The sequence below is a fragment of the Aotus nancymaae genome, unplaced genomic scaffold, assembly GCF_030222135.1.
Source record: "Aotus nancymaae isolate 86718 unplaced genomic scaffold, 86718_ANA_hifiasm-v0.15.2.pri h1tg000004l, whole genome shotgun sequence".
Lineage (NCBI taxonomy): Eukaryota > Metazoa > Chordata > Mammalia > Primates > Aotidae > Aotus > Aotus nancymaae.
The window spans coordinates 65,798,042-65,825,563 of NW_026988415.1; the positions used below are offsets into that span (position 1 = coordinate 65,798,042).

Below are 27,522 nucleotides of genomic sequence, written 5' to 3' on the forward strand. Positions count from 1 at the left end.
TGAGAGGCTGAGGTAGGTGGATCACTTTAGGTCAAGAGTTCAAGACCAGCCTGGCTAACATGGTGAAACCCTGTCTCTACTAAAAATGCAAAAAATTAGCCAGGCGTGGTGGCACGCGCCTGTACTCCCAGCTTCTTGGGAGGCTGAGGCAGGAGAACTGCTTCAACCTAGGAGGTGGAGGTTTCAGTGAGCTGAGATTGCACTACTGTACTCCAGCCTGGTGACAAAGCAAGACTCCCTCTCAAAAAAAAAAGGAACAGCCAGGGAGGTGAGAGAAGAATCTAGAGAAAATAGGGTCATGGAATCATCCTTTAGGAAGGAAGGAATGGTCAATATTGTCAAATATCTTAATGAGGTCTTGCAGGATGATGACTGAAAATTGACCACTGGAGAGAGCACTGAGGTCCATGGTCATCAGTTAACTTAGAAAGAATGGATTCAGTATTCAGTAGTATGGATGTGGGAGAAGTCAGACTGGAATGAACTGAGGCATGACTGTGGAGTAAGTAAATTCAACAAGCCTAGATTACCCTTTCTAGAACTTGGATATAAGAGAAAAAGACAGAATCTATATGAGAATATAGATGGAAAAAGACAAAATCTAGATGGGAATATAGTGATTTTGATGGAAGAAATGTTTACAGGTTTAGGAGAAAAAGCTAAATCAGAAAGAGATGAAAAATAAAGAAGCAAGGGGACATAACAGAAAGAGTGATGTCCCTGATGAATCAAGAGAGGGTGGGATCTTGATGAAGAGGTTCATTAGGCAAGATGAATCATTCCTTCCCTGAAAAAAGAAATGATTCTGGGCAAAAAAATGTAAGAACACATGCCCAAGAACCATAATTTTGTTTTGTTTTTTCAGATGAAGTCTCGCTCTGTCACCCAAGCTGGAGTGCAGTGGTGTGATCTCAGCTCACTGCAACCTCCGCCTCCCAGGTTCAAGCGATTCTCCTGCCTCAGCCTCCTGAGTAGCTGGGAATACAGGTGCGGACCACCATACCCAGCTAATTGTTGTATTTTTAGTAGAGATGGTGATGTTGGCCAGGCTGGTATCGAACTCCTAACTTCATGATACACCCACCTCAGCCTCCCAAAGTGCTGGAATTACAGGCGTGAGCCACTATGCCCAGGAGAACTACAATTTTCTATATAAAAAATAAGATAATTTGTAGAGGTGACAAAGGAGTCACAGGATCTTGTGAAAGATAGAAAAGGGTTGGAGTAGTTGTAGTGAGAAAAGAATGATCATGGATGATCAGCTAAAGCTAGACCTCATTACCCTATGGTGGTGTCAATGAGCACAGTTGGGAAACGTTCTCAACTAACTTGAATGAAATGATAAGAAGGCATAGGGTAACGCTGATTTGAGGGAATGAAATTATGATGCCAATTTTTGTTTCTTATATAATAGTTCAGGGTTATAAAGTTAGCCATCTGTCTATAACTGCCCCATACTTGGTACTATAAAGAAAATTAGCTTACTTGAGATCTGGGCATCAATAATCATGGAAGACGAAGTTGATGACTGTTCATTACTGGCATCAATTTGAACCAGGGATGCATTTTTAATATTATTGTCCTCTATCTTCCAGTTATCCTTATGTAGCAAGCCTTCAATATTGGTGACTTTACAGCTAATACCACAGCCTGGCACAACCTGGAAATCTACGCAGGTACCCAAGGTTTCAGTGTCCAGCTCCTAACAAACAGAAACAAAAGGATTTCCTCGGCTGTTCTGAGAATACAAGGTCATTCATTAGCAAAATAAAAAATAACCCCTAGTTAATTCTAAATGTTTATAACAAAATTGTCATTTATTACCTACTTGACAGTGGATTTTGATAAGGACAAAGAAATAGAGCATCAAACATAACATTCAAAGTTATAGAAGAGCCTCAAAATCTTTGTTTTGGCTGGGTGCAGTGGCTCACGCCTGTAATCCCAGCAGAGGCAGGCAGATTACCTGGTCAGGAAGTTTCAGATGAGCCTGGCCAACATGGTAAAACCCTGTCTCTACTAAAAGCACAAAAAAAAATTAGCCGGGTGTGATAGTACATACCCGTAATCTCAGCTACTAGGGAGGCTGAGGCGGGAGAATCACTTGAACCCAGGAGGTGGAGTTGCAGTGACCTGAGATCCTGCCACTGCACTCCAGCCTGGGCGACAGGGCAAGACTCCATCTCAAAAAAAAAAAAAATCTTTGTTTTAATCCCACTCTCTAAAATTTAAAGAAAACACGGAAAGTTTATCAGTATTCTCTGCTCTTTCCAGTAGATAATTACAAATTAATTTTTAAATTCTATAGTCAAGTCAGGTTTTCTATTCAGTACAGGGCAAAGGGTAACAAAGAATAGGGCTTTTAGTTGCCAGAGGCTCTCCATCTGCTTTCTAGTCTATGTCTTTAGTAAGCCAAAAAGTTCTGGGGCCCTCATTGTTTCCTGGTTCTTTATAGCTTCATCCTCTCTGCTGTTTGATTTGGGTGTAAGGAAGCCAGGTCAGTAATAGGTAATAGGTAAAAGGGAAAGACCAAATAAATAAATGGCAACACCAATGGTAGAAACTGCCACATTTTAAGTTTAAAATTAATGTGAGATAATTCAGAAAGAATTCATGCAAATGAATAAGAAATAGACAAACAACTCTGTGGAAAAATAGGCCATGGATACAAACAGGTTAGAGGAAAAGAAGTTCAAATGGCCAATAAATATATAAAAAGATGCTTAACCTTATTCAAAATTAAGAAAATGCAAAGCAAACCATCAAGTAAATATTTTTTCACCTATTACATTGAGAAAATAAAGTGTTGGTAAGAATGTGGGGAAATGAGCACTCATAACTTTTGGTGCAGGTATAAACTGGTATAACCATGGGCATTGGTAATATTCACCATATGGGTATTGGTAGCATTCATCAAAATTTAACTGCATGCATCCTTTGAATTAACAATTGCCTTGATAGGCATTTAATGTAGAGTCAGACTTGTATAAACTGATAAGGATGTTGAGTGTATACTGTAAAAGCCAAAAAAAAAAAAAAATCGCATTATAGAATACAATATAGCCCTTAAAAATAATGAGGCAGATCAGCATTTCCTGATAGGAAAATTCACTTACTAAAATAAAAAAGGAAGGTAACAAAGATTGATCATTGTATGACCTTCCTGTATAAAGTTTAAAATATGATAAAAACATCTATGTGGCTATATTTATTAAAAATGGTTAACAGATGTAAACCTTGGTGACTATACTAAAATTATTGAATTGTACACTTTAAAAAGGTAAACTTTATAGTATATGAATTATATCTCAATAAAGCTGTCATTTTAAAAGACTGTTAATAGGTTAACAGTTGTTAAACTTTAGAGAGAGGAATTATGGAAGGGGGTAGGGAATGAGGTTTACACTTTTCATTATGTAATTCTCTGAACTATCTGAATTGTCATACCATAAATATGTATTACTTCTATTTTAATTTTTTATGTCAACAGGAGTTATCTGTGTGATAGGAATATAGTTAATTTGTTTTCATCTGTATATTTGTCTGTATGAAGAAATGAGATATATACAATTAAATGAGAAAATACAAGTCTTTTTAGCCTCATACCAACTACATATGTAAATCACAGTCAAACACCAGTCTGGATTTGATCTGGGAAATTCCCATGGGAGATGACTACATTAATAAACAAGAGGAAAAAAAATGTACCTGTTTGCAGTATTTGGTTATCGCTGCTCCTAGAGGGTGTTCACTGTTACTTTCAGCAGTTCCCACAATGGCCAAGATTTTATGCTGTGATATTCTGTTACTTTCTGTTAGAACCTTTACTTGATTCACTACTGGGGTTCCATGAGTAATGGTTCCAGTCTTATCAAATACCACTACCTTTACCTGTAAGAAAATTAAGATACAATGATTTGATAATCCTCCACATCACCTTTACAGAAATAAGAAAAAGGTCTGTTTTCAGAAACAGATGACTATTTAGTTTCTTAGTAAACTGACCTTTGACTTAAAACACTGATGGTCTTTGGGAAAATAAAAGAAGAAATATCTTAGTTATACTTAATAGCTCTCTCCTCTGTCAATGTTGAACTGTTTATTCATGCTAAATGACTATGAATATATGTTAAACAACTAGAGCTAATTTTTAAGTGTTGACTGTTAATAGGTAATTAAGAGATGCCTCTAGTGCCTCAAGGGAAAAAAAGAAAGGCTTCCAATACTAATGAATTATAGATCTGATAGGGAAATCTAAGCAGTAGGGAAATGATTGTAGGAATAAAGGTAAGTAATTAAGTTGAAATGAGCACCAGATAAGACCTTTTGGTCACTTAGGCTTTATTGGTTAGGTCTAGGTTAAAATCTGAGGCTGAGAAGACAGCTCAGTGAACCAATGTGGGAAAACTCAGCCCAGATAGAAAAAAGGAAGAATCTAGAATTAGAGAACACAGTCATCTTATAGTAAACTCAAAATAGAAACTCTGAAAAATTAGTAGCCTAAGGAACCAAGATGAAAGCAATGACAACCAAATACAAAGTATGATTCTGGCCACATGCAGTAGCTCATACCTGTAATCTCAGCACTTTAGGAGGCCAAGGCAGGCAGATCACTTGAGGCCAGGAGTTTGAGACCAGCCTGGCCAACATGGTGAAACCCTATCTCTACTAAAAATACATAAATTAGCTGAGTGTGGTGGTGCACACCTGTAATCCCAGCTACTTGGGAGGCTGAGGCATGAGAATCACTTGAACTCGGGAGGTGAAGGTTTCAGTGAGCCAAGATCATACCACCGCGGTCCAGCCTGGGTGACAGAGTGAGACTCTGTCTCAAAAATAAACAAACCCGCCGGGCGTGGTAGCTCACGTATAATCCCAGCACTTTTGGAGGCTGAGGTGGGCGGATCACTTGAGGTCAGCAGATCGAGACTAACCTGGCCAACATGGTGAAACCTCGTGTCTACTAAAAATACAAAAAATTAGCTGGGCGTGGTGATGCATGCCTGCAATCCCAGCTGCTAGGGAGGCTGAGGCAGGCGAATAAAAATATATACATATCAAAAAGAAAAATAAACAAACCAACAAAGTATGATTCTGGACAAGAGAAAAAACAGATATAAAGCACATTATTAGGACAACTGAGGAAACTGGAACATGGGCTACAGATAACAGTATTATATCAATATTAGTTTATTGATTTTGATAGTTATACTATGGTTACATAAGAGAATGTCCTTATTCTTAGGAAAAGAGCCCCAAGAACTGCGGTAAAGGGCATATAGGAGTTCTTCATACTAGTCTTGCAACTTTCTTTCCTTTTTTTTTTTTTTGAGACAAAGTCTTGGTCTGTCACCCAGGCTGGAGTGCAGTGGCGCAATCTTGGCTAACCGCAACCTCGGCCTCCCAGGTTCAAGTGATTCTCCTCCTGAGTAGCTGGAATTACAGGCACACCATCACGCCCAGCTAGTTTTTGTATTTTTAGTAGGGACGGGGTTTCACCACGTTGGTCAGCCTGGTCTCGAACTTCTGACCTCATGATCTGCCCGCCTCAGCCTCCCAAAGTGCTAGAATTACAGGTGTAAGCCACCATGCCTGGCTAGTTTTGCAACTTTTAAGTTTGAAATTGTATCAATATTTAAAATGTCTATAAAAATTACTAGTCTGTATTCTTTGGCTAGGCTCCAGATTTGTTCTAAACTATGTTCTATGTTTACTATAAAGCTCTGTATATAGCTTACGTCCTCAAAATAAGAATATACTAGTAGAAACATGGTTTTAGCTTGAGTCAAGTAGCCTTGAGTTTATTATGGAAATCCTAATAGGAGATCAGAGATAGAATTATATTCCTAAAGTCATAGCTGCAAACTGTTGAGTGGTGGCAGCAAAGGCAAAGAAACTGCACTGTAATTTAAGGTCCCAGTGAAGAAAACAAACATCAAGTCACACACAAATAGATTAGAAGGCTGCTAACGTTTGGCAAATTTTCCTAGGCAAATACCTATTCTGTCTTTCTGCCATAAAGACTAGTCTAGTCTGAGCTAGGATAGGAGTCCAGGTTTTCCACATTAGGGTCCGCTCTAATAGAATAGGCCTAGAGTAGTTTTAGGGATCTTAGGTAACTAAGGCCAATCTGGAGCAGAACCAAAGTAACACATTTCCTACCTTAAATTCCCAGATAGTCCTAGAAGCAGCTCAGCACATGGACCACGCAGAAATTATTTAGGAGTATGTGTTTCTCAACAGGGGTGCTACTGATAGTTTGGTGGGACAAGTTCTAGTTTTGGGAACTGACTTACCTTATGAGCCATCTCCAATGGCTCTCCACCTTTTATTAGTATGCCATTTTGAGCACCTACTCCTGTACCCACCATCACAGCAGTTGGAGTGGCCAGTCCCAGTGAACACGGACATGCAATACACAGAACTGTGATAGAGGCTTGGAAAGCAAATCGTAGTATCGTTTCTGTTCGGGAGATACTTCTATTGTAGCCCTTTAGAAGAAAGGCATAAATTTTGATTATTGATTTAGAGCTGTACAAAACCAAAGAAACAAAACTTAACATTATTTAAATAAAACCACAATTTCAAAAGTGACATATCCTTTCTAGCTACCTACATATATTTTTTAGTTACGGGTAAGAAAACACTTTCTTTCTTTCATGAATATAAGAAATTGAGACATACTGAGATTCTAGAATTACAAACTACGGACTGAATATAAGGGCTCCATATTGAAAATAAATATTTTTATTAGAAATCTTCAGAAATAGTTGTAAATGTGAGACATAATTTTCAAAAATTTGATCCTGAATAAACAGAATTCTTAATCTCTACATAGTAAAACCATAAATCTGCCTTTCATGCCATTCTTGAAAGATAATGAAAAAGAATTACGTGACATGCAAAGGGACCTTAGTCATATTTCAACAAAATCCTTTTGGACGCAACAATGTGAACCAAGTGTATCGACTAATTAAGCTCTTCATGACATTCAGTGTTTGCTCATGTGGGAAAAATATAACTGATAGTTTTAGAAGAAATCTAAGACATCCTGAACTCATGAGAAAAATTTCTGAAGGAAACACATTCCAAACTACTTGCTGGATGGTGCAGTAGCTCACATCTGTAATCCCAGTGCTTCGGGAGGTTAAGGCAGGAGGATCATTTGAAGCCAGGAGTTTGAGACCAGCCTGGGCAACATAGTAAGACCTCATCTCTACAAAAATTTTTTTAAAAAATTAGCCAGGCATGGCCAGGCAAGGTGGCTCACACCTGTAATCCCAGCATTTTGGGAGGCCAAGGCAGGTAGATTACCTGGGGTAAGGAGTCTGAGACCCACCTGGCCAACATAGTAGAGACCCTGTCTCTACTAAAAATACAAAAATAAGCTGTACGTGGTGGCACATGCCCGTAATCCCAGCTACTTGGGAGGCTGAGGCACGAGAATTGCTTGAACCTGGAAGGCAGAGGTTGCAGTGAGCCGAGATCCACTATTGTATTCTAGCCTGAGAGACAAGAGGGAAACTCCGTCTCAAAAAAAAAAAAATATTAGCCAGGCATGGTGGTGCATGCCTGTAGTCCCAGCTACTTGGGAGGATGAGGTAAGAGAATCGCTTAAGCCCAGAAGTTTGAGGCTGCAGTGAGCCATGACTGTACCACTGCATTCCAGCCTGGGCAACAGAGCGAGACCCTGTCTCAAAAAAAAAAAAAAATACTTCCCAACAATCCTTTTGTTCAATGTGTACTAAACAGACATGAATCATTTAAAGAAACTTTTTAATATTACAGTAATGGGCTGGACATGGTGGCTTATGTCTGTAATCCCAGAATTTTGAGAGGCCGAGGCTGGCAAACCACCTGAGCCCAGGAGTTTGAGACCAGCCTGGGCAACAACATAGTGAGACTCTATCTCTACAAAAAACAGAAAATTTAGCCAGGCATGGTAGTTTGCACCTGTAGTCCCAGCAACTTGGGAGGCTGAGGTGGAAGGATTACTTGAGCTCAGGAGGTTGAGGTTGCAGTGAGCCTTGTTCATACCACTGCACTCCAGCCTGGGAAACAGAGCAAGACCCTGTCTCAAAAAAAATTACAGTAATGACCATAACATGAACTAGATATGTAGTTGTTATGATTCTGCTTGTTCAACTAAAGGAACAAACAGCATGATGAAACAGTGTACAGCATGGCATTTTTTAAAAATAGAGAAACACAACAAAGTAACACTTTATTTTGATTCAGCATCTCACTCTGTCACCCATGATGGAATGCAGCACAGGGGACCAGCGGATCCTCAGGGAGCTGCAGGATCCCTAGAGATCTAACCCCTGATGTGGGCCACCCTTAAGGGAGGTGCAGCCTGCCAAAGCTCCCCTTGGGATAAAGGAAATGTGGGCATGGTGCCAATCACTGAAAGTGGCAGTACCGTCACCCAGGAATAGTCATGGAGGGGAGATAATCTCCTGCCACACCCTTTCCCCCACACCCACAGTGCTGCGGATGAAGCAGTGGTATTTCCCACCAGGGCCAGCTAGTGCACACTTGGACAAAGCATATTTCTTTACATGGTGGCTCCACCCCTATTGCAAGTGAGCCACGTGCTGCTTGGGCTTTTTAAAAGGGAATGCTCAACTCCCTCTCTCAACAGAGTGGCACTCTCCTAGGAAAGAGAAATAGACAAATCATAGAGTTGCCTGCTTTAGTCTGGAGGAAAAGACTCTCCCGTAAACCCATTTTAGTGGTAGCTATCAGAGGGGCATACTCATGGGAACCAAAGAACAAAGTCCTTATAAAATGAAGATCAGGAGCCCTACAAGAAGGGCACAAAAGGGAAGCTGATCATGTTCTGGCCGGCACAGGATCAGGAGTGGGAGTGCACCCTAATGTAATCTGTTCCCACCACCCCTGCATCAGGGCAGGTGCTTCCACCTGACAACCTACTTGCTGGTTCTTACTCTTGAGCGCCATCTACTGGTAAGCAGCCTGAACTGCACCATAAAATTTTAAATCTGCGAACAGAAGGGCTTAGTTCTAGCCCATAAAATAAGCCCACAGGGACTTCTGCACCCTAAACCCTACAGGAGAGTGTCAGCTCTAATGGCTAATACCTCACTACAAAAAGCAGCATCTGAGAAAGCTACGGCGTAGAAGCTATCCACAACCAAGGAATCTGTATAACACGTTGGCCCCCTGAAAGCATCAAGAATCAAAGTTAAATGATCATACACAACATGCACCACAGTAAAGCACTCATTGGGAAAAAAAGAAGAAGAGAAAAAGTCCTATGGAAATGATAGCAAATTAAAAAACAGGAAGCAAAAGTTCCCTCAGATGAGAAAGAATCAGTGCAAGAACTCCAGCAGTACAAAAAGCGTTTTCACACCTCCAAAGGATTCTAAGATGAGACTGAAATAAGTAATTTAAAATATGATTGCGATTGCAGCTCCAAGAGAAGGCAAAGAGGGTGAGTGGACGCCGCATTTCCAGACGGATTTTTACTGCCCACAGACCAGGAGATTCACAGGAGGAGAAGCCCCACGGGTCGCCAGCGCCGCTGGTTTGAGCGGCGTGGCCGCTCAGCCTACGCCCTGGGGCGGGGGTCAGTGGCTTCTTATGCAGAGTGAGAGAGACAGAGTTCCCTCTGAGCCAGCAAGGGGAGCTGAAGCAGGGAGTCAAGCCAGGAGACCCCCAGGCAAGGACGCGCCACGAATCTCAGAGCCGCTGCTTCGGCTTATGCAGCGGCACACAGGGCAGCGGATTTTAACTGCCCACAGACCAGGAGATTCACAGGCGGAGAAGCTCCATGGGTTCCCAGCGCCGTTGGTTGGACCAGAGCAGCCGCTTGGTCTGCACCGGGGGCAGGGAGCAGCGGCTCCTTGAGCAAAGTGAACAAGACTGCGTCCCCTCTGGGCCAGCAAGGGGAGCTGAGGCAAGGAGGCAAGCCAAGAGATTCCCGGGCAAAGAGGGCCCCACTGGAAACACGGCTGAACCAGGGACGGTCCAGCTCTGTGGGGGAGGGGCGTCCTCCATCGGGAAACACCCTGCAGTTCCCGGGGCAATTTGCTGTAACCAAGACAACCCGCCACTACAGAGACTCCGTCACTACAGGGATAGGCCAGCATAGCGGAAGCAGTTCTAACTACACCCATATAAACAGGACTGCAGGGAAGCTCACACGGAAGCTGGGCGGAGCCCACAGCAGCTCAGCGAAGCCTCTGCAGGCTGAGTGTGACTAGACTGCCACCTTGTGGGCAGGGAAAACGGTAGCAACACAGTTGAACAGCATAAAGCGCTAACCCCCTGGGCCAGAACACCTGGGGAGAAGAAAAGGGGGTTTATGAGTTCAGCTGCTGCAGACTTAAAATTACCAAAATCAGAAAGACAGCAACTACAAAGTCAATAGGCGGATAAATCCACAAAGATGGGAAGAAACCAGCGCAAAAAGGATGAAAACACCCAAAATCAGAACACCTCTCCCCCTACAAGGCAGCATAACTCCGCACCACCACGGGAACAAGACTGGACGGAGAATGAGTGTGATGAAATGACAGAATCAGCTTTCAGAAAATGGATAATAAGAAACTTCTGTGAGCTAAAAGAACATGTTCTAACCCAATGCAAAGAAACTAAGAACCTTGAAAAAAGACTTGACGAAATGCTAACGAGAATGGACAACTTAGAGAGGAATATGAGTGAATTGATGGAGCTGAAAAACACAACACGAGAACTTCGCGAAGCATGCACAAGTTTCAACAGCCGAATTGACCAAGCAGAAGAAAGGATATCAGAAGTCGAAGATCAACTCAATGAAATAAAACGAGAAGGGAAGATTAGAGAAAACAAGGTAAAAAGGAATGAACAGAGTCAACAAGAAATATGGGACTACGTGAAAAGACCTAATCTACGTTTGATAGGTGTACCTGAATGTGACGAAGAGAATGCATCCAAGCTGGAAAATACTCTTCAGGATATTATCCAGGAAAACTTCCCCAACCTAGCAAGGCAGGCCAATATTCAAGTCCAGGAAATACAGAGAACACCACAAAGATATTCCTCTAGAAGAGCAAACCCAAGACACATAATCATCAGATTCACCAGGGTTGAAATGAAGGAGAAAATACTAAGGGCAGCCAGAGAGAAAGGTCAGGTTACTCACAAAGGGAAACCCATCAGACTCACAGCAGATCTCTCAGCAGAAACCCTACAGGCCAGAAGAGAGTGGGGGCCGATATTCAACATCCTTAAAGAAAAGAACTTTCAACCCAGAATTTCATATCCAGCCAAACTAAGCTTCATAAGTGAAGGAAAAATAAAATCCTTTGTGAACAAGCAAGTACTCACAGATTTCATCACCACCAGACCAGCTTTACAAGAGCTCCTGAAGGAGACACTACACATAGAAAAAAACAACCAGCACCAGCCACTCCAAAAATGCATGAAATGGTAAAGAGCAGCAACACAATGAAGAATCTGCATCAACCAATGGGCAAAACAACCAGCTAGCATCAAAATGACAGGATCAAACTTACACATAACAATATTAACCCTAAATGTAAATGGACTAAATGCCCCAATCAAAAGACACAGACTGGCAAATTGGATAAAAAGCCAAAACCCATCAGTGTGCTGTATCCAGGAAACCCACATCACATGCAAGGATACACAAAGGCTCAAAATAAAGGGATGGAGGAAGATTTACCAAGCAAATGGGGAGCAAAAAAAAGCAGGAGTTGCAATTCTCATCTCTGATAAAATAGACTTTAAAGCAACAAAGATCAAAAGAGACAAAGAAGGACATTACATAATGGTAAAAGGATCAATGCAACAAGAAGAGCTAACGATCCTAAATATATATGCACCGAATACAGGAGCACCCAGATACATAAGGCAAGTTCTTAAAGACTTGAAAAGAGACTTAGACTCCCACACATTAATAGTGGGAGACTTCAACACACCATTGTCAATATTAGACAGATCAATGAGACAGAAAATTAATAAGGATATCCAGGACTTGAACTCAGACCTGGAACAAGCAAACCTAATAGACATTTGCAGAACTTTCCACCCCAAATCCACAGAATATACATTCTTCTCAGCACCACATCACACCTACTCTAAAATTGACCACATAATTGGAAGTAAATCACTCCTCAGCAAATGCAAAAGAACGGAAACCATAACAAACAGTCTCTCAGACCACAGTGCAATCAAGTTAGAACTCAGAATTCAGAAGCCAACCCAGAACCGCACAGCCTCATAGAAATTGAACAACGTTCTCCTGAATGTAGACTGGATAAACACTGAAATGAAGGCAGAAATAAAGATGTTCTTCGAAACCAACGAGAACGAAGACACCACATACCAGAATCTCTGGGACACATTTAAAGCAGTCTCTAGAGGAAAATATATAGCAATAAGTGCCCACATGAGAAGAAAGGAGAGAACTAAAATTGACACCCTATCATCAAAATTGAAAGAGCTAGAGGAGCAAGATCAAAAAAACTCAAAACCTAGCAGAAGACAAGAAATAACTAAGATCAAAGCAGAATTGAAGGAGATAGAGACACGAAAAACCCTACAAAAAATCAATAAATCCAGGAGCTGGTTTTTTGAAAAGATCAACAAAATAGACAGACCACTAGCCAGACTAATAAAAAAGAAAAGAGAGAATAACCAAATAGATGCAATAAAAAATGATAAAGGGGATATCACCACAGATGCCACAGAAATTCAAACCATCATCAGAGATTATTACAAACAACTCTATCCACATAAATTAGAAAACCTGGAAGAAATGGATAAATTCCTGGACAGTAGCCTCCTCCCATGCCTAAACCACGCAGAAGTCGAAACCCTGAATAGACCAATAACAAGGTCTGAAGTCGAGGCAGCAATTAAGAGCCTACCACCCAAAAAAAGCCCATGCCCAGATGGGTTCACAGCCAAATTCTACCAGACATACAAAGAGGAACTGGTACCATTACTACTGAAACTATTCCAAATAATCCAAAAAGAGGGAATCCTTCCCAAATCATTTTATGAGATCAACATCATCCTAATACCAAAACCTGGCAGAGACTCAACAAGAAAAGAAAACTACAGGCCAATATCCATGATGAACATAGATGCAAAAATCTTCAATAAAATACTGGCAAGCCAATTACTAAAGCACATCAAAAAGCTTATCCACCATGATCAAGTAGGATTCATCCCAGGGATGCAAGGCTGGTTCAATATACGCAAGTCTATAAATGTAATTCACCACATAAACAGAACCAAAAACAAAAACCACATGATTATCTCAATTGATGCAGAGAAGGCCTTCAACAAAATTCAACAGCCCTTTATGCTAAAAACTCTCAATAAACTAGGTATCGACAGAACGTATCTCAAAATAATAAAAGCTATTTATGACAAACCGACAGCCAATATCATACTGAATGGGAAAAAACTGGAAGCATTCCCTTTGAAATCTGGCACTAGACAAGGATGCCCTCTCTCACCACTCCTATTCAATATAGTACTGGAAGTTCTAGCCAGAGCAATCAGGCAAGAAATAGAAATAAAGGGTATTCGATTAGGAAAGGAGGAAGTCAAATTGTCTCTATTTGCAGACGACATGATTGTATATCTAGAAGACCCTATCAACTCAGCCCAAAATCTCCTGAAACTGATAAGCAACTTCAGCAAAGTCTCAGGATACAAAATCAATGTGCAAAAATCACAAGCATTCCTATACACCAATAACAGACTTAAAGAGAGCCAAATCAAGAACGAACTGCCATTCACAATTGCTACAAAGAGAATAAAATACCTAGGAATACGACTAACAAGGAACGTAAAGGACCTCTTCAAGGAGGACTACAAATCACTGCTCAACGAAATAAGAGAGGACACAAACAGATGGAGAAACATTCCATGTTCATGGTTAGGAAGAATTAATATCGTGAAAATGGCCATACTGCCCAAAGTAATTTACAGATTCAACGCTATCCCCATCAAGCTACCAATGACCTTCCTCACAGATCTGGAAAAAACCACCTTCAACTTCATATGGAACCAAAAGAGAGCCCGCATAGCCAAGTCAATTCTAAGCAAAAAGAACAAAGCGGGAGGCATCACACTACCGGATATCAAACTCTACTACAAGGCTACAGTAATCAAAACAGCATGTTACTGGTACCAAAACAGAGATATAGACCAATGGAACAGAACAGAGGCGTCGGAGGCAACACAACATATCTACAACCACCTGATCTTTGACAAACCCGAAAAAAACAAGCAATGGGGAAAGGATTCCCTGTTCAATAAGTGGTGTTGGGAAAACTGGCTAGCCATATACAGAAAGCAGAAACTGGACCCCTTCCTGACACCTTACACTAAAATTGACTCCAGATGGATTAAAGACTTAAACATAAGACCTAACACCATAAAAACACTAGAAGGAAACCTAGGCAAAACCATTCAGGACATAGGCGTAGGCAAGGACTTTATGACCAAAACACCAAAAGCATTGGCAACAAAAGCCAAAATAGACAAATGGGACCTAATCAAACTCCACAGCTTCTGCACGGCAAAAGAAACAGTCGATAGAGTGAATCGGCAACCAACAGAATGGGAAAAAATTTTTGCAGCCTACCCGTCTGACAAAGGGCTGATATCCAGAATTTACAATGAGCTAAAAAAGATTTACAAGAAAAAAACAAACAAGCCCATTCGAAAATGGGCGAAGGATATGAACAGATACTTTACAAAAGAAGACATACATGAGGCCAACAAACATATGAAAAAATGCTCATCATCACTGGTCATTAGAGAAATGCAAATCAAAACTACATTGAGATACCATCTCACGCCAGTTAGAATGGCGATCATTAAAAAATCTGGAGACAACAGATGCTGGAGAGGATGTGGAGAAATAGGAACACTTTTACACTGTTGGTGGGAGTGTAAATTAGTTCAACCACTGTGGAAAACAGTGTGGCAATTCCTCAAGGACCTAGAAATAGAAATTCCATTTGACCCAGCAATCACATTACTGGGCATATATCCAAAGGATTATAAATCGTTCTACTATAAGGACACATGCACAGGAATGCTCATTGCAGCACAGTTTACAATAGCAAAGACCTGGAACCACCCCAAATGCCCATCGATGATAGACTGGACAGGAAAAATGTGGCACATATACACCATGGAATATTATGCAGCCATTAAAAACGAGGAGTTCACATCCTTCGTAGGGACATGGATGAACCTGGAAAACATCATTCTCAGCAAACTGACACAAGAACACAAAATCAAACACCACATGTTCTCACTCATAGGTGGGTGTTGAACAAGGAGAACACATGGACACAGGGAGGGGAGCACTATACACGGGGGTCTGTTGGTGGGGGGAGGACAGCGGGGGCGTGGGGAGTTGGGGAGGGATAGCATGGGGAGAAATGTCAGATATAGGTGAAGGGGAGGGAGGCAGCAAATCATACTGCCACCTATGCACCTATGCAACAACCTTGCATGTTTTTCACATGTACCCCAAAACCTAAAATGCAATAAAAAAAATAAATAAATAAATAAAATATGATTGCAAGGAAACCTCAATGAGATCCAAATGAAATTTGAAATCCAATATAAAGAAACCAGAAAAACGATTCAGGATATGCAGGAGGAAGTAGCCATATTAAGAAAAAAACCAAATGGAACTGCTGGAACTGAAAAATTCAGTAAAGGAATTTCAAATTCAGAGAACTGCAAGACACTATACAAGACGACCATATCCAAGGGACACAGGCATTAGAATATCCAAAGTCAATGCACAAGAAAAAAATCTTAAAGGCAGCTAGCTAGACAAAAGGGCCAAATTACCTAGAGAGCAATACCCATCAGGCTAACAGAAGACTTCTCAGTGGAAATGTTACAAGCTGGAAGTGATTGGGGGCCTATTTTTAGTTTCCCTAAAAACAAAAACAAAACAAAACAAAACAAAACAAAAAAACTGGCAACCAGGAATTTCATATCCTGCCAAAATAAGCTTCATACATGAAGTAGAAATAAAGTCTTTCCCAGACAAGCAAACAGTAAGGAAATTCATCACCACCAGACCAGAACTACAATAAATGTTCAGAGGAGTTCTGAACATGGAAACAAAAGAATGATACTTGCTACCACAAAAACACATATAAATACAAAGCTCACAAACCATATAAAGCAATTACACAATTGAGACTACAAAGAAACTAATGAACACCACCATGAAGATTAAACCTCATATATCAATATTAAACTTGAATGTAAATGGCCTTAATACTCCACTTAAAAGACATAGAACGGCAAATTGGAACAAAAAAACAAGACCCGGCCAGGCGAGGTGGCTCACACCTGTAATCCCAGCACTTTGGGAGGTTGAAGCCGGCAGATCATGAGGTCAGGAGTTTGAGACCAGCCTGAGCAACATGGTAAAACCCCGTCCCTACTAAAAATACAAAAATTAGCTGGGCGTGGTGCCACGTGCCTGTAATCCCTGCTACTCAGGAGGCTGAGGCAGGAGAATTACTTGAACCCAGGAGGCAGAGGTTGCAGTGAGCCAAGATCGCGCCACTGCACTCCAGCCTTGGTGACAGAGCAAGACTCTGTCTCAAAAAGAAAAAAAAAAAAAAAAAAAATATATATATATATATATATGCACCCAACATTGGACCATCCAGATTTATAAAACAAATACTGTTAGACCTACAAAAAGAGGTAGACTGCCATACAATAATAGTGGAGGTCTTCAATACCCCACTGACAGCACTAGAGAGATCATCAAGGATGAAAATTAGCAAAGAAACTCTGCACTTAAATGGGACTCTCAACCAAACGAACCTAATAGATATCTACAGAATACTCCACTCAATAACCAAAGAATATACATTCTTCTCATATGAACATGGAACATTCCCTAATATTGACCATAGGCTTGGTCATAAACAAAGTCTCAATAAATTCAAAAACAACTAGATCAGCTCAAACATCTTCCTAGACCACAGTGGAATAAAATTAGAAATCAATACCAAGAGGAACTCTAAAAACCACACAAGTACAGAGAAACTAAACGACCAACTCCTGAATAACTTTTGGGTAAATAATGGAAGCATTTCAGTTGGGCGCAATGGCTCACACCTGTAATCCCAGCACTTTGGGAGGCTGAGGTGGGTGGATCACGAGGTCAGGAGTTCGAGACCAGCCTGGCCAATATGGTGAAACCCCATCTCTACTAAAAAATACAAAAATTAGCTGGGTGTGGTGTCACACGCCTGTGGTCCCAGCTACTCAGGAGGCTGAGGCAGGAGAAATGCTGTAACCCAGGAGGCAGAGGTTGCAGTGAGCCAAGATGGAGGCACTGCACTCCAGCCTGGGTGACAGAGCAAGACTCCATCTCAAAATGAATGAATGAATGAATGAATAAAAATGCAAAAATCAACCAGGCATGGTGGCGCACGCCTATAATCCCAGCTACTCAGGAGGTGGAGGTTGCAGTGAGCTGAGATTGCCCATTGCACTCCAGCCTAGGAAACAAGAGTGAAACTCCATCTCAAAGAAAAAAATTATCTCTATTCCTGATGACAAAATCCTATACCTAGAAAACCATAAAGATTTCTCCAAAAGACTCCTAGACCTGATAAACTACTTCTGTAAAGTTTCAGGATACAAAGTCAACACACAAAAATCAGTGGCATTTCTATACACCAACAATGTCCAACCTGAGAACCAAATCAAGAACTCAATGCCATTTATAATAGTCACACACAAAACATATCTAGGAATACATTTAACCAAGGAGGTGAAAGATCTCTACAAAGAGAACTATAAAACACTGATGAAAGAAACTGAAGAGGACACAAACAAATGGAAAAACATTCCATGCCCATGGATTGGAAGCATTAATATTATTAAAACTACCATACTGTCCAAAGCAATCTATAGATTCAATACAATTTCTATAAAACTACTAATATCCTTTGTCACAGAATTTAAAAAGCAATCCTAAAATTTATATGGAAAAAGAACCTAAATAGCCAAAGCAATCCTAAGCAAAAAGAATAAAACTAGAGGCATCACATTACCTGACTTCGAATTATACTAAAAGCTATAGTAATCAAAACAGCATGGTATTGATACAAAAAGACATGTAGATCAACTGAACAAAATAGGGAACCCAGAAATAAAGCCACACACCTACAACCAGCTGATCTTCAACGAAGTTGACCAAAACAAACAATAGGGAAAGGACACCCTATTCAATAAATGGTTCTGGAAAAACTGGCTAGCCATATGCAGAAGAATGAAAGTGGGTTCCTATCTCTCACCATATATAAAATTTAACTCAGGATGGATTGAAGACTTATATGTAAAATCTCAAACTATAAAAATCCTAAGAAAACCTGGACATTGGCCTAGGGAAAGAATTTATGACTAAGACCTCAAAAGCAATTGCAACAAAACCAAAAATTAATAAAGGAGATTTAATTAAACTAAAGAGCTTCTGCACAGCAAAAGAAACAATCAATAGAATAAACACAGAACATACAGAATGGGAGAAAATATTTGCAAAGTATGCATCCAACAAAGGACTAATATCTAGAATCTGTCAGAAACATAAGCAAAATAAATAAATATAAAATAAATAACCCTATTTAAAAGTGGGCAAAGGGCGTAAGTAGACATTTCTCAAAAGACATACAAGTAGTCAAAAAACACATGAAAAAAGACTCTACATTCCTAATCATCAGGGAAATGCAAATTAAAACCACAATGAAATACCCCTTCACACCAGTCAGAATGGCTATAATTAAAAAGTCAGAAAATAACAGATGTTGACAACGATGCAGAGAAAAGGAAACACTTATATACTGTTGGTGGGGATGTAAATTAGTTCAACCTCTATGAAAAACAGTGCGGAGATTTTCTCAAAGAACTTACAATGGAACTAACATTCAACCCAGTAATCCCACTACTAGATATCTACCCAAAGGATTTTCCTTTATTTAAACTGTTTTATCAAAAAGACACCTGCACATGTATGTTTATCACAGCACTCTTCACAATAACAAAGACATGGAATTACCCAAGTGCCCATTAATGGTGGACTGGATAAAGGAAATGTGGTACATATACACCATGGAATACTATGCAGCCATAAAAAGAATGAAATCACATCCTTTGTGCAGCATGGGTAAAGCTGGAGGCCATTATCCTAAGTGAATTAATGTAGAAACAGAAAATCAAATACTACATGTTCTCACTTATAAGCGGCAGCTAAACAATGGTTACATATGGACATAAAAATGGAATCAATAGGCAGTGGGGCCTCCGAAAGGTGAGAGGAAGGGAGGGAAGCAAGGGATGAAAAAGTACTTGTTGAGTACTATGTTCACTATTTGGGTGATGGGGTCACCATAAGCCTAAACCCCAGCATCACCCAATATACCCATGTAATAAACCTGCACATGGGCTGGGCATGGTGGCTCACATCTGTTATCCCAGCACTTTGGGAAGCCAAGGCAGGCAGATCACCTGAAGTCAGAAATTCGAGACCAGCCTGACAAACATGGTGAAACCCATCTCTACTAAAAACACAAAAATTAGCTGGGCATGGTGGCATAAGCCTGTAATCCCAGCTACTTGGGAGGCTGAGGCATGAGAATCACTTGAACCTGGGAGGTGGAAGTTGCAGTGAGCCGAGATTGTTCCACTGCACTCTAGCCTGGGCGACAGAGCAAGATTCTGTCTCAAAAAAACAAATAAATAAATAAACCTGCACATGTACCCCCTGAATAAAAAATAAAATAAACACAACAAAGTAAGACTTTCTTTATTTACTTTGAATAGGAGTCTCGCTGTGCTGCCCATGTTGGAGTATAGTGGTGCAATCATGGCTCACTGCAGCTCTTATCAGTAATAGTTTTACAGTGTAAGGTTCTTATTAAGTTCTCAACTACTTAAATATTCATCTAAGAGTTATAGATCTATACAGAAACAGAGTTGGAAGGGGCTTTCATAGATATCTGGGCTTATGCTTTCATAAACTTCATGTATGTACATATTTACATGTTGTTGTAGAAAAAAACAGGTTCTTGTCACACGACCAGGAAAGATTAGGTTCACAGACACTTTGAAGGGTGAGGGGGAACGGAATTTATTGGGCAAAAAGAAAAAGGAAAAACAACTCGGCAAAACAAGATTGAGTCCTGTTAACAGGCTCTCCACCTCACCAAATGAACCCCAGGTACCACCCAGGAACAGGACAGGCCAGGCTCCATCCCTATACAAACAGTGTGAACTTCCCAGGGCCCCACCCCCATTCTCCCAGTGCGTAGGTGGACAATATTCAGAAAGAATCAGTGCAGGGTTGGGTGGAAGGGCAGGCTTCATCTGTGAACAGCAGTCCAGCTTTTCAACCTTCAGGCTGTTTTAGGCTTGAAGGTGCGGTTTTGCTGGGGGACTCCTGGCTGTCTCCTGCATCTAGCAGTATGTTAGATGCTTTCACCTATACTAATTCCAATCCTGTATCTTAGGTATTATATTCGCTATTTTATAGATAAGAAAACTGAGAATAGCAAAAGTTACATGATTTAAAGTTTATCTAATTTGAGGTACAGTCCAGTTCTACTTTACCACTTTATGACACCATAAACAGCATCACAGAATTAGATGAGTAGGCACTAATAATATATGTATAAAGCATTTACTAAGTTACAAATTCTTTCTAATATATTATTTTATTTAACCTTCACAACAACCTTAAGTTACACAAAATGGGTATTATTAAAATCTCACTTTATAGTTGAGGAAACTGAAGCTCAGAGAGCAATTAAGTAGTCTAAGATCACATTGATAGTAAATGACAGAGCTGAAATCCTGAGTTCTTCCTCAATATATCTATAGTCCTTTGTCAAAGCAAAACCATGTCAGAAATGAGACTAAGCATAACATGTAAAAGTTTGGTATTTCCTTTTAGAAAGTGACAAGTCATAATTTTTTTTCAAAAGGAAATCGTTTATATTATAAAAATGCAAATATTATTCTTATCACCCTCCCACTCCATCCCTTTAACGATCCTGGTAATTATTAAAGTTATTTCCACTGAATTACTATGCGAAAAACTCACAAATTGTTTTGCATATAGTAAAAAGTTATTACAAGTCACTTACAGGAAAGTAGGTTTCCACAATTTCAAAATTCAGAAATCCAATTACAATCCATACCAAGAGGGTGGCAATGGAAACAAAAACAATAAAAGGAACAAAATAGCCACTGAGTTTGTCTGCAAACTGCTGGATAGGAGCCTAGAATTAAAAATAACAATAATAAGAAGCAGCATATCAAAGTCTTTTCTGATACTGAATGCAGAGTATCTTTAGGAGTTAGCACAAATGGAAATATTTTAACAAACTTCATGTTAATGGCCAGGTGTGGTAGCTCACATCTGTAATCCCAACACTTTGAGAGACTAAGGCAGGATGATAGCTTGAGTCCAGGAGTTCGAGACCATCCTGGCCAACTTAAGGAGATCCTGTTTCTACAAAAAAAAAAAATTTTTTTTTAATTAGCTGGGTGTGGGGGCATGTGTCCATAGTCCCAGCTACTCAGGAGGCTGAGGCAGAAAGATCGCTTGAACTTAGGAGGTCAAGGGTGCAGTGAGCCATGATGGTGCCACTGCACTCCAGCCTGGGCAACAGAGTGAGACTCTGTCTCAAAACAAAAACAAAAACAAACAAACCCCATATTAATGCAACTAAAATTTTTCATTGGAAAACATAAAAACTAGGTGAAGATTTATACTGAGAAGGCTTTAAAGAAAATAGTTTGTGTTTCTCCTAGGGAGTTAAATTACCTTTGATGTTTGTGCCTCTTCCACAAGTTTGACAATCTGAGAAAGGGTTGTATCTGCTCCAACATGAGTTGCACGAATAAGCAGTGACCCGTTTTGGTTAATGGAACCAGCAATCACTGTGCTGCCAGGTTTCTTAGCCACAGGCATTGCCTCCCCTATATGGAGAGTAAAGATAGATTTAAGGAGCATAAATGATCACTTTCGTGAAACATATTATTATTTGTTACTTGTCAAAAATATCTAGATATAAAATAGAATCTGAACAAATGCCTAGGTGAAAGTTGCTTTCCCTTTCTCCTTATAACAGTTCTAGGTCAAACCCAGGAATATAAACCTTGAACTGGAAAAACCTGTATGGTAACTCTTGTTGGCAGACGCTTTTAGAGTTTCACCCTAGTCCTAGAACATTGGTTCTTAACCTGTTCTCAAGGAACATTTAGACATGTGGGAGGCAGTTTCTGCTTGTAATAAAGACTGCATGGGATGGGGAAGGGGGTGCTACTGTGCTATAGCTGGCCTGGAGCCAGAACCTGAGCAATGCCATTTTATATGACAAAGATGAATCTCCAAAAATGAGTTGTAATAACTGCCCCATTCTCCTTGCAATAACTGCTGACTTGGTTTCTGTAAATAAGACTGCTAGTCTGCTCTGGATAATGTCCACCAGGTGAAGTTGTTTACCTTTCTCATCAGTAACTGACAGAATTGCTGGCCTTTGCTGTTGTTTACCTTTCTCATCAGTAACTGATAGAATTGCCGGCCTTTGCTTATCGGAACGCACAGCCCAAGCTAATCTCATCTTGGCCCCTGTGAACTAAGATCTGTAATTTCCACCAGTACCCAAACCATATGTAAACTAACGTTTATCTTGACTTTTGTCGGTACCCAATATGTAAACTAATGTTTGTCTTGACTTTTGTGAATCATTTATGTAGCAATTTAAGTGACAATAAGCCCCTGAGCCCTCGGAATGTCCGGAGGCCCCCACCCCCGTCCCTGCCCAGGAGATGATTTACAGAACCCACCAGCCCTCGGAATGTCTGGGGCCCGTTGATCCCCCTCCCCATTCCTCAACCCCACTCCCAAGGTGGTCTTTCGGGTATAAAAAGCCTTGACACTCCCACCTCAGGGCCGCGGGTTAGAGAGACGTGAGTCCTCAGCGGTCGCCGGCAATAAAGACCCTGCAATTTGGCATACTTTTGTCTTGGTGAATTATTTTAATCTCGCATCCCAATACTACACTACTACTTCCATTTAGTGTGCCAGTGCCAGGGTCGGGGACACTGAATTGTACTACAGTGTGTAAGAGAGTCCCCCAGAACTAAGAATTGCCCATCCAAACGGGCAATAGCACCCCTATTGAGAAACACACAGTCTGGTTGGGCACAGTGGCTCATGCCTGTAATCCCAGCACTTTGGGAGGCTGAGGCAGACAGATGGCTTGAGTTCAGGAGTTTGAGACCAGCCTGGGCAACATGGCAAAACCCCATCTCTACAAAATATATATATATATATATATATATATATATATATATATATATATACATATATATACAAAAATTAGCCAGGCATGGTGGCATATGACTGTAGTCCCAGGTACACGGGAGGCTGAGGTGGGAGGATTATTTAAGCCTGGGAAGCAGAGGTTGCCATGAGTCAAGATTGTGCCACTACACTCCAGCTTGGGTGACAGGGTAAGACTCTGTCTCAAAAAAAATAAAGAAACATACAGTCCTAAATTATTTTCACATGGTGCATAAACTGAGCTTCTTCTAGGACTATCAGAGAGTTGAGATGGGCAAGGTATTTTGGTTCTGCTTCAGATTGGCCTTAGTTACTTAAGATCACTAAAACTATGCCAGGCCTATTCGCTTAGAGTAGATCCTAATGTGGAAAACCTGGACTTGTATCATAGCTCAGATTAGACTAGTCTTTACAGCAGAAAGGCAGAATAGGTATTTGCCCAGGAAAATTTGCCAAAGTCTATCAAGTCTACAGGAAACCGAGACAACTTCCTTTGGTTATGCATCCTATAACTAATAATCTCCAGTGATAAAAGCCTTCAATAGCTGACATGGTTTGGCTCTGTGTCCCCACCCAAGTTTAATCTTGAATTGTATTCCCCACATGTTGAGGGAGGGATCTATAATCCTTACATGTCAAGGGAAGGAGGTGATTGAGTCATGGGGGGCCGTTTCCCCCATGCTGTTCTCGTGATAGTGAGTGAATTTTCACAAGATCTGATGGTTTTATAAGTGTCTGGCATTTCCCCTGCTGGCACTTCTCTCTAATGTTCGCCAAGATTTTAAGTTTCCTGAGGCCTCCCCAATCAGGTGGAACTGTGACTCAATTAAATTTCCTTCCTTTATAAATTACCCAGCCTTGGATATTTCCTTCTTTTTTTTTTTTTTTTTTTTGAGACAGAGTCTTGCTCTGTCACCCAGGGAGGAGCGCAATGGTACGATCTTGGCTCACTGCAACGCCTCCCGGGTTCAAGCATTTCTCCTGCCTCAGCCTCCCATGGATATTTCTTCAGAGCAGTGTAAAAACGGACTAATGTAGTAAATTGAGTAAATTACCGCAGGGAGTGGGGCATTGCTATGAAGATACTTGAAAATGTGGAAGCAACTTTGGAACTGGGTAATGGGCAGAGGTTGGAACAGTTTGGAGGGCTCAGAAGAAGACAGGAAAATGTGGGAAAGTTTGGAACTTCACAGAAACTTGTTGAATGGTTTTTTTGTTTGTTTTTGTTTTTGTGATGGAGTTTCACTCTTCTTGTCAGGCTGGAGTGCAATGGCGTGATCTTGGCTCACTGCAACTCCTGCTTCTTTGGTTCAAGTGATTCTCCTGCCTCAGCCTCCCAAGTAGCTGGGATTACAGGCATGCACCATCACACCTGGCTAATTTTTTGTTTTTAGTAGAGATGGGGTTTCACCATGTTGGTCAGGCTGGTCTTGAACTCTTGACCTTAAGTGATCCACCTGCCTGAGCCTCCCAAAGTGCTGGGATTACAGGTGTCAGCCACTGCGCCCAGCCAAACTTGTTGAATGGTTTTGATCAAAATGCTGATACTGATGTGAATAATGAAGTCCAGGCTGAGGTGGTCTCAGATGGAGATAAGGAACTTATTGGGAACTGGAGTTAAGGTTCCTCATGCTATACTTTAGCAAAGAGACTGGTGGCATTTTGCCCCCACCCTAGAGATCTGTGGAATAGTGAAGTTGAGAGAGATGATTTAGGGTATCTGGCAAAAGAAATTTTTAAGCAGCAAAGCATTCAAGACTTGACCTGGATTATTCAGAAAGCATTCAGTTTTATGTGTTCACAAAGAGATGGTTTGAAATCAAAAGGGAAGCAGAGCATAAAGGCCTGGGAAATTTGCAGCCTGACAATGCAATAGAAAAGAAAAACCCATTTTCTGGGGAGAAATTCAAGCTGGTTGCAGAAATTTGCATAAGTACCAAATGTTAACCTCCAAGACAATGGGGAAAACATCTCCTGGGCATGTCAAGAGATCTTGGCAGCAGCCCCTCCCATCACAGGCCCTGAGGCCTAGGATGAAAAATGGTTTTGTGGGCTGGGGCTCAGGGCCTCTGCTGCTTTGTGCAGCCTTGGGGATACCACATCCTGCATCCCAGTAGCTTCAGCTCCAGTCCTGGCTAAAAGGGGCCAAAATACAGCTCACACAATTGCTTCAGAGGGTGCAAGCCCCAAGCTGTTTTTTTCTAAGACAGAGTCTCACTCTGTTGCCCAGGCTGGAGTGCAGTGGCATGATTGGCTCACTGCAATCTCAATCTCTCCAGGTTCAAGTGATTCTCCTGCCTCAGCCTCCTGAGTAGCTGGAACTACTACACCTGGCTAATTTTTTATATTTTTAGTAGAGACGGGGTTTCACCATGTTAGCCAGGATGGTCTCGATCTCCTGACCTCGTAATCTTCCCATCTTGGTCTCCCAAAGTGCTGGGATTACAGATATGAGCCATTGCGCCTGGCCAAGCCCCAAGCTTTGGCATCTTCCATGTGGTGTTAGGCCTGCAGGTGCACAGAAGTCAAAAACTGAGGTTTGGGAACCTCTGCCTAGAATTCAGAGTACGTATGGAAATGCCTGGATGTCCAGGCAGAAGTCTGCTGCAGGGGAGGAGCCATCACGGAAAACTTCACTAGGGCAGTGCAGAAGGGAAATGTGAGATTGGAGCCCCCACACAGAGTCCCACTGGGGCACTCCCTAGTGGAGCTGTGAAAAGAGGGCCACTATCCTCCAGACCACAGAAAGGTAGCGATCCACCGACAGCTTGTACTGTGCACCTGGAAAAGCCACAGACGCTCAACACCAACCCGTGAAAGGAGCTGGTGGAGGTGGGGGAGGCTGTACCCCGCAAAGCCACAGTGGTAGATCTGCCCAAGACTGTGGGAGCCCACTTCTTGCATCAGTATGACCTGGATGTGAGACATGAAGTCAAAGGAGATCATTTTGGAACTTCAAGATTTAATGACTGCCCCAATGGATTCTGTACTTGCATGGGGCCTGTAGCCTCTTTGTTTTGGCCAATTTCTCCCCTTTGAAATGGAAGCATTTATCCAATGCCTGTACCCCCATTGTATCTTGGAAGGAACTAACTTGTTTTTTATTTTACAGCCTCATAGGTGGAAGGGACTTGACTTGTCTCAGATGAGACTTTAAATTGTGGACTTTTGAGTTAATGTTCAAATGAGTTAAGACTTTGGGGGACTGTTGGGAAGGCATAATTGGTTTTGAAATGTGAAAAGACATGACATTTTGCAGGGGCCAGGGGTGGGATGATATGGTTTGGCTCTGTGTCCCCACTCAAATCTCATCTGGAATTGTAATCCCCACATGTTGAGGGGGGTAGATGACTGAATCATGGAGGCAGTTCCCTCTATGCTGTTGTGATGGTAGTGAAAGAGTTCTCATGAGACCTTATGGTTTTATAAGCATCTGGTATTTCCCCTGCTAGCACTTCTCTCTCTTGCTGCCTTGTGAAGAAGGTCCTTGCTTCCCTTTCTTCTCCACCATGGTTATAAGTCTCCTGAGGCCTCCCCAGATATGCAGAACTGTGAGTAAATTAAACCTCTTTGCTTTATAAATTACCCAGTTTCAGGTATTTCTTTATAGCAGTGTGAAAACAGACTAACAGCATAACTAAAACCACAAAGTAAATCTGAGAAAACTGATTTAATGCAGTCTTAAAATGACTTTTTCTCTTTGTTCATAATTTACTTATTCATAGCTTCTACAAAAAGTGCTTAACCTTTCATCCCTATTTTTCTTGATATTTTGGTCATGATCCTTTGAAAGAACATACCTGTGATGAGGGACTCATCTACCATAGAATGTCCTTCAATAACACGACCATCCACTGGAAATTTGCCTCCTGGAACCACTTTAATGATGTCTCCACGTTGTACAAGTTCCACATCCACTTGTTCTTCACTGGATATAAGTTAACATAAAAAGCATCATGATAATATGCTTCCTACCCTGACCTCTCCATGCAAGCTTTTTAGTTCACGTCAAACTTGTGGCTCCATAATTACTAACAATGGAAGCTAGAACCAACATTTAAGCTAGGAACTACTATGTCAGTCTTGCTTACTGTTAGTGAACAGCACAGTAGCTGGCACAAACT

At 41.1% G+C, this 27,522-nt stretch overlaps 1 protein-coding gene across 10 annotated transcripts in view; it reads right to left on the reverse strand.

The window, feature by feature from the left end:
• Nucleotides 1-27,522, reverse strand: part of ATP7A (ATPase copper transporting alpha) — a 173,039-nt gene that overhangs the window by 17,931 nt on the left and 127,586 nt on the right. For all 10 annotated transcript variants that reach the window (XM_064362902.1, XM_012455754.2, XM_012455756.2 and 7 more), the window contains 6 exons: nucleotides 27,199-27,326; nucleotides 21,875-22,029; nucleotides 21,192-21,326; nucleotides 6,297-6,491; nucleotides 3,709-3,891; nucleotides 1,486-1,702 (listed from right to left, as the gene is read on the reverse strand). In XM_064362902.1, coding sequence (XP_064218972.1) covers nucleotides 1,486-1,702; nucleotides 3,709-3,891; nucleotides 6,297-6,491; nucleotides 21,192-21,326; nucleotides 21,875-22,029; nucleotides 27,199-27,326 — 1,013 coding nt within the window. The remainder of the gene's footprint in view (nucleotides 1-1,485; nucleotides 1,703-3,708; nucleotides 3,892-6,296; nucleotides 6,492-21,191; nucleotides 21,327-21,874; nucleotides 22,030-27,198; nucleotides 27,327-27,522) is intronic.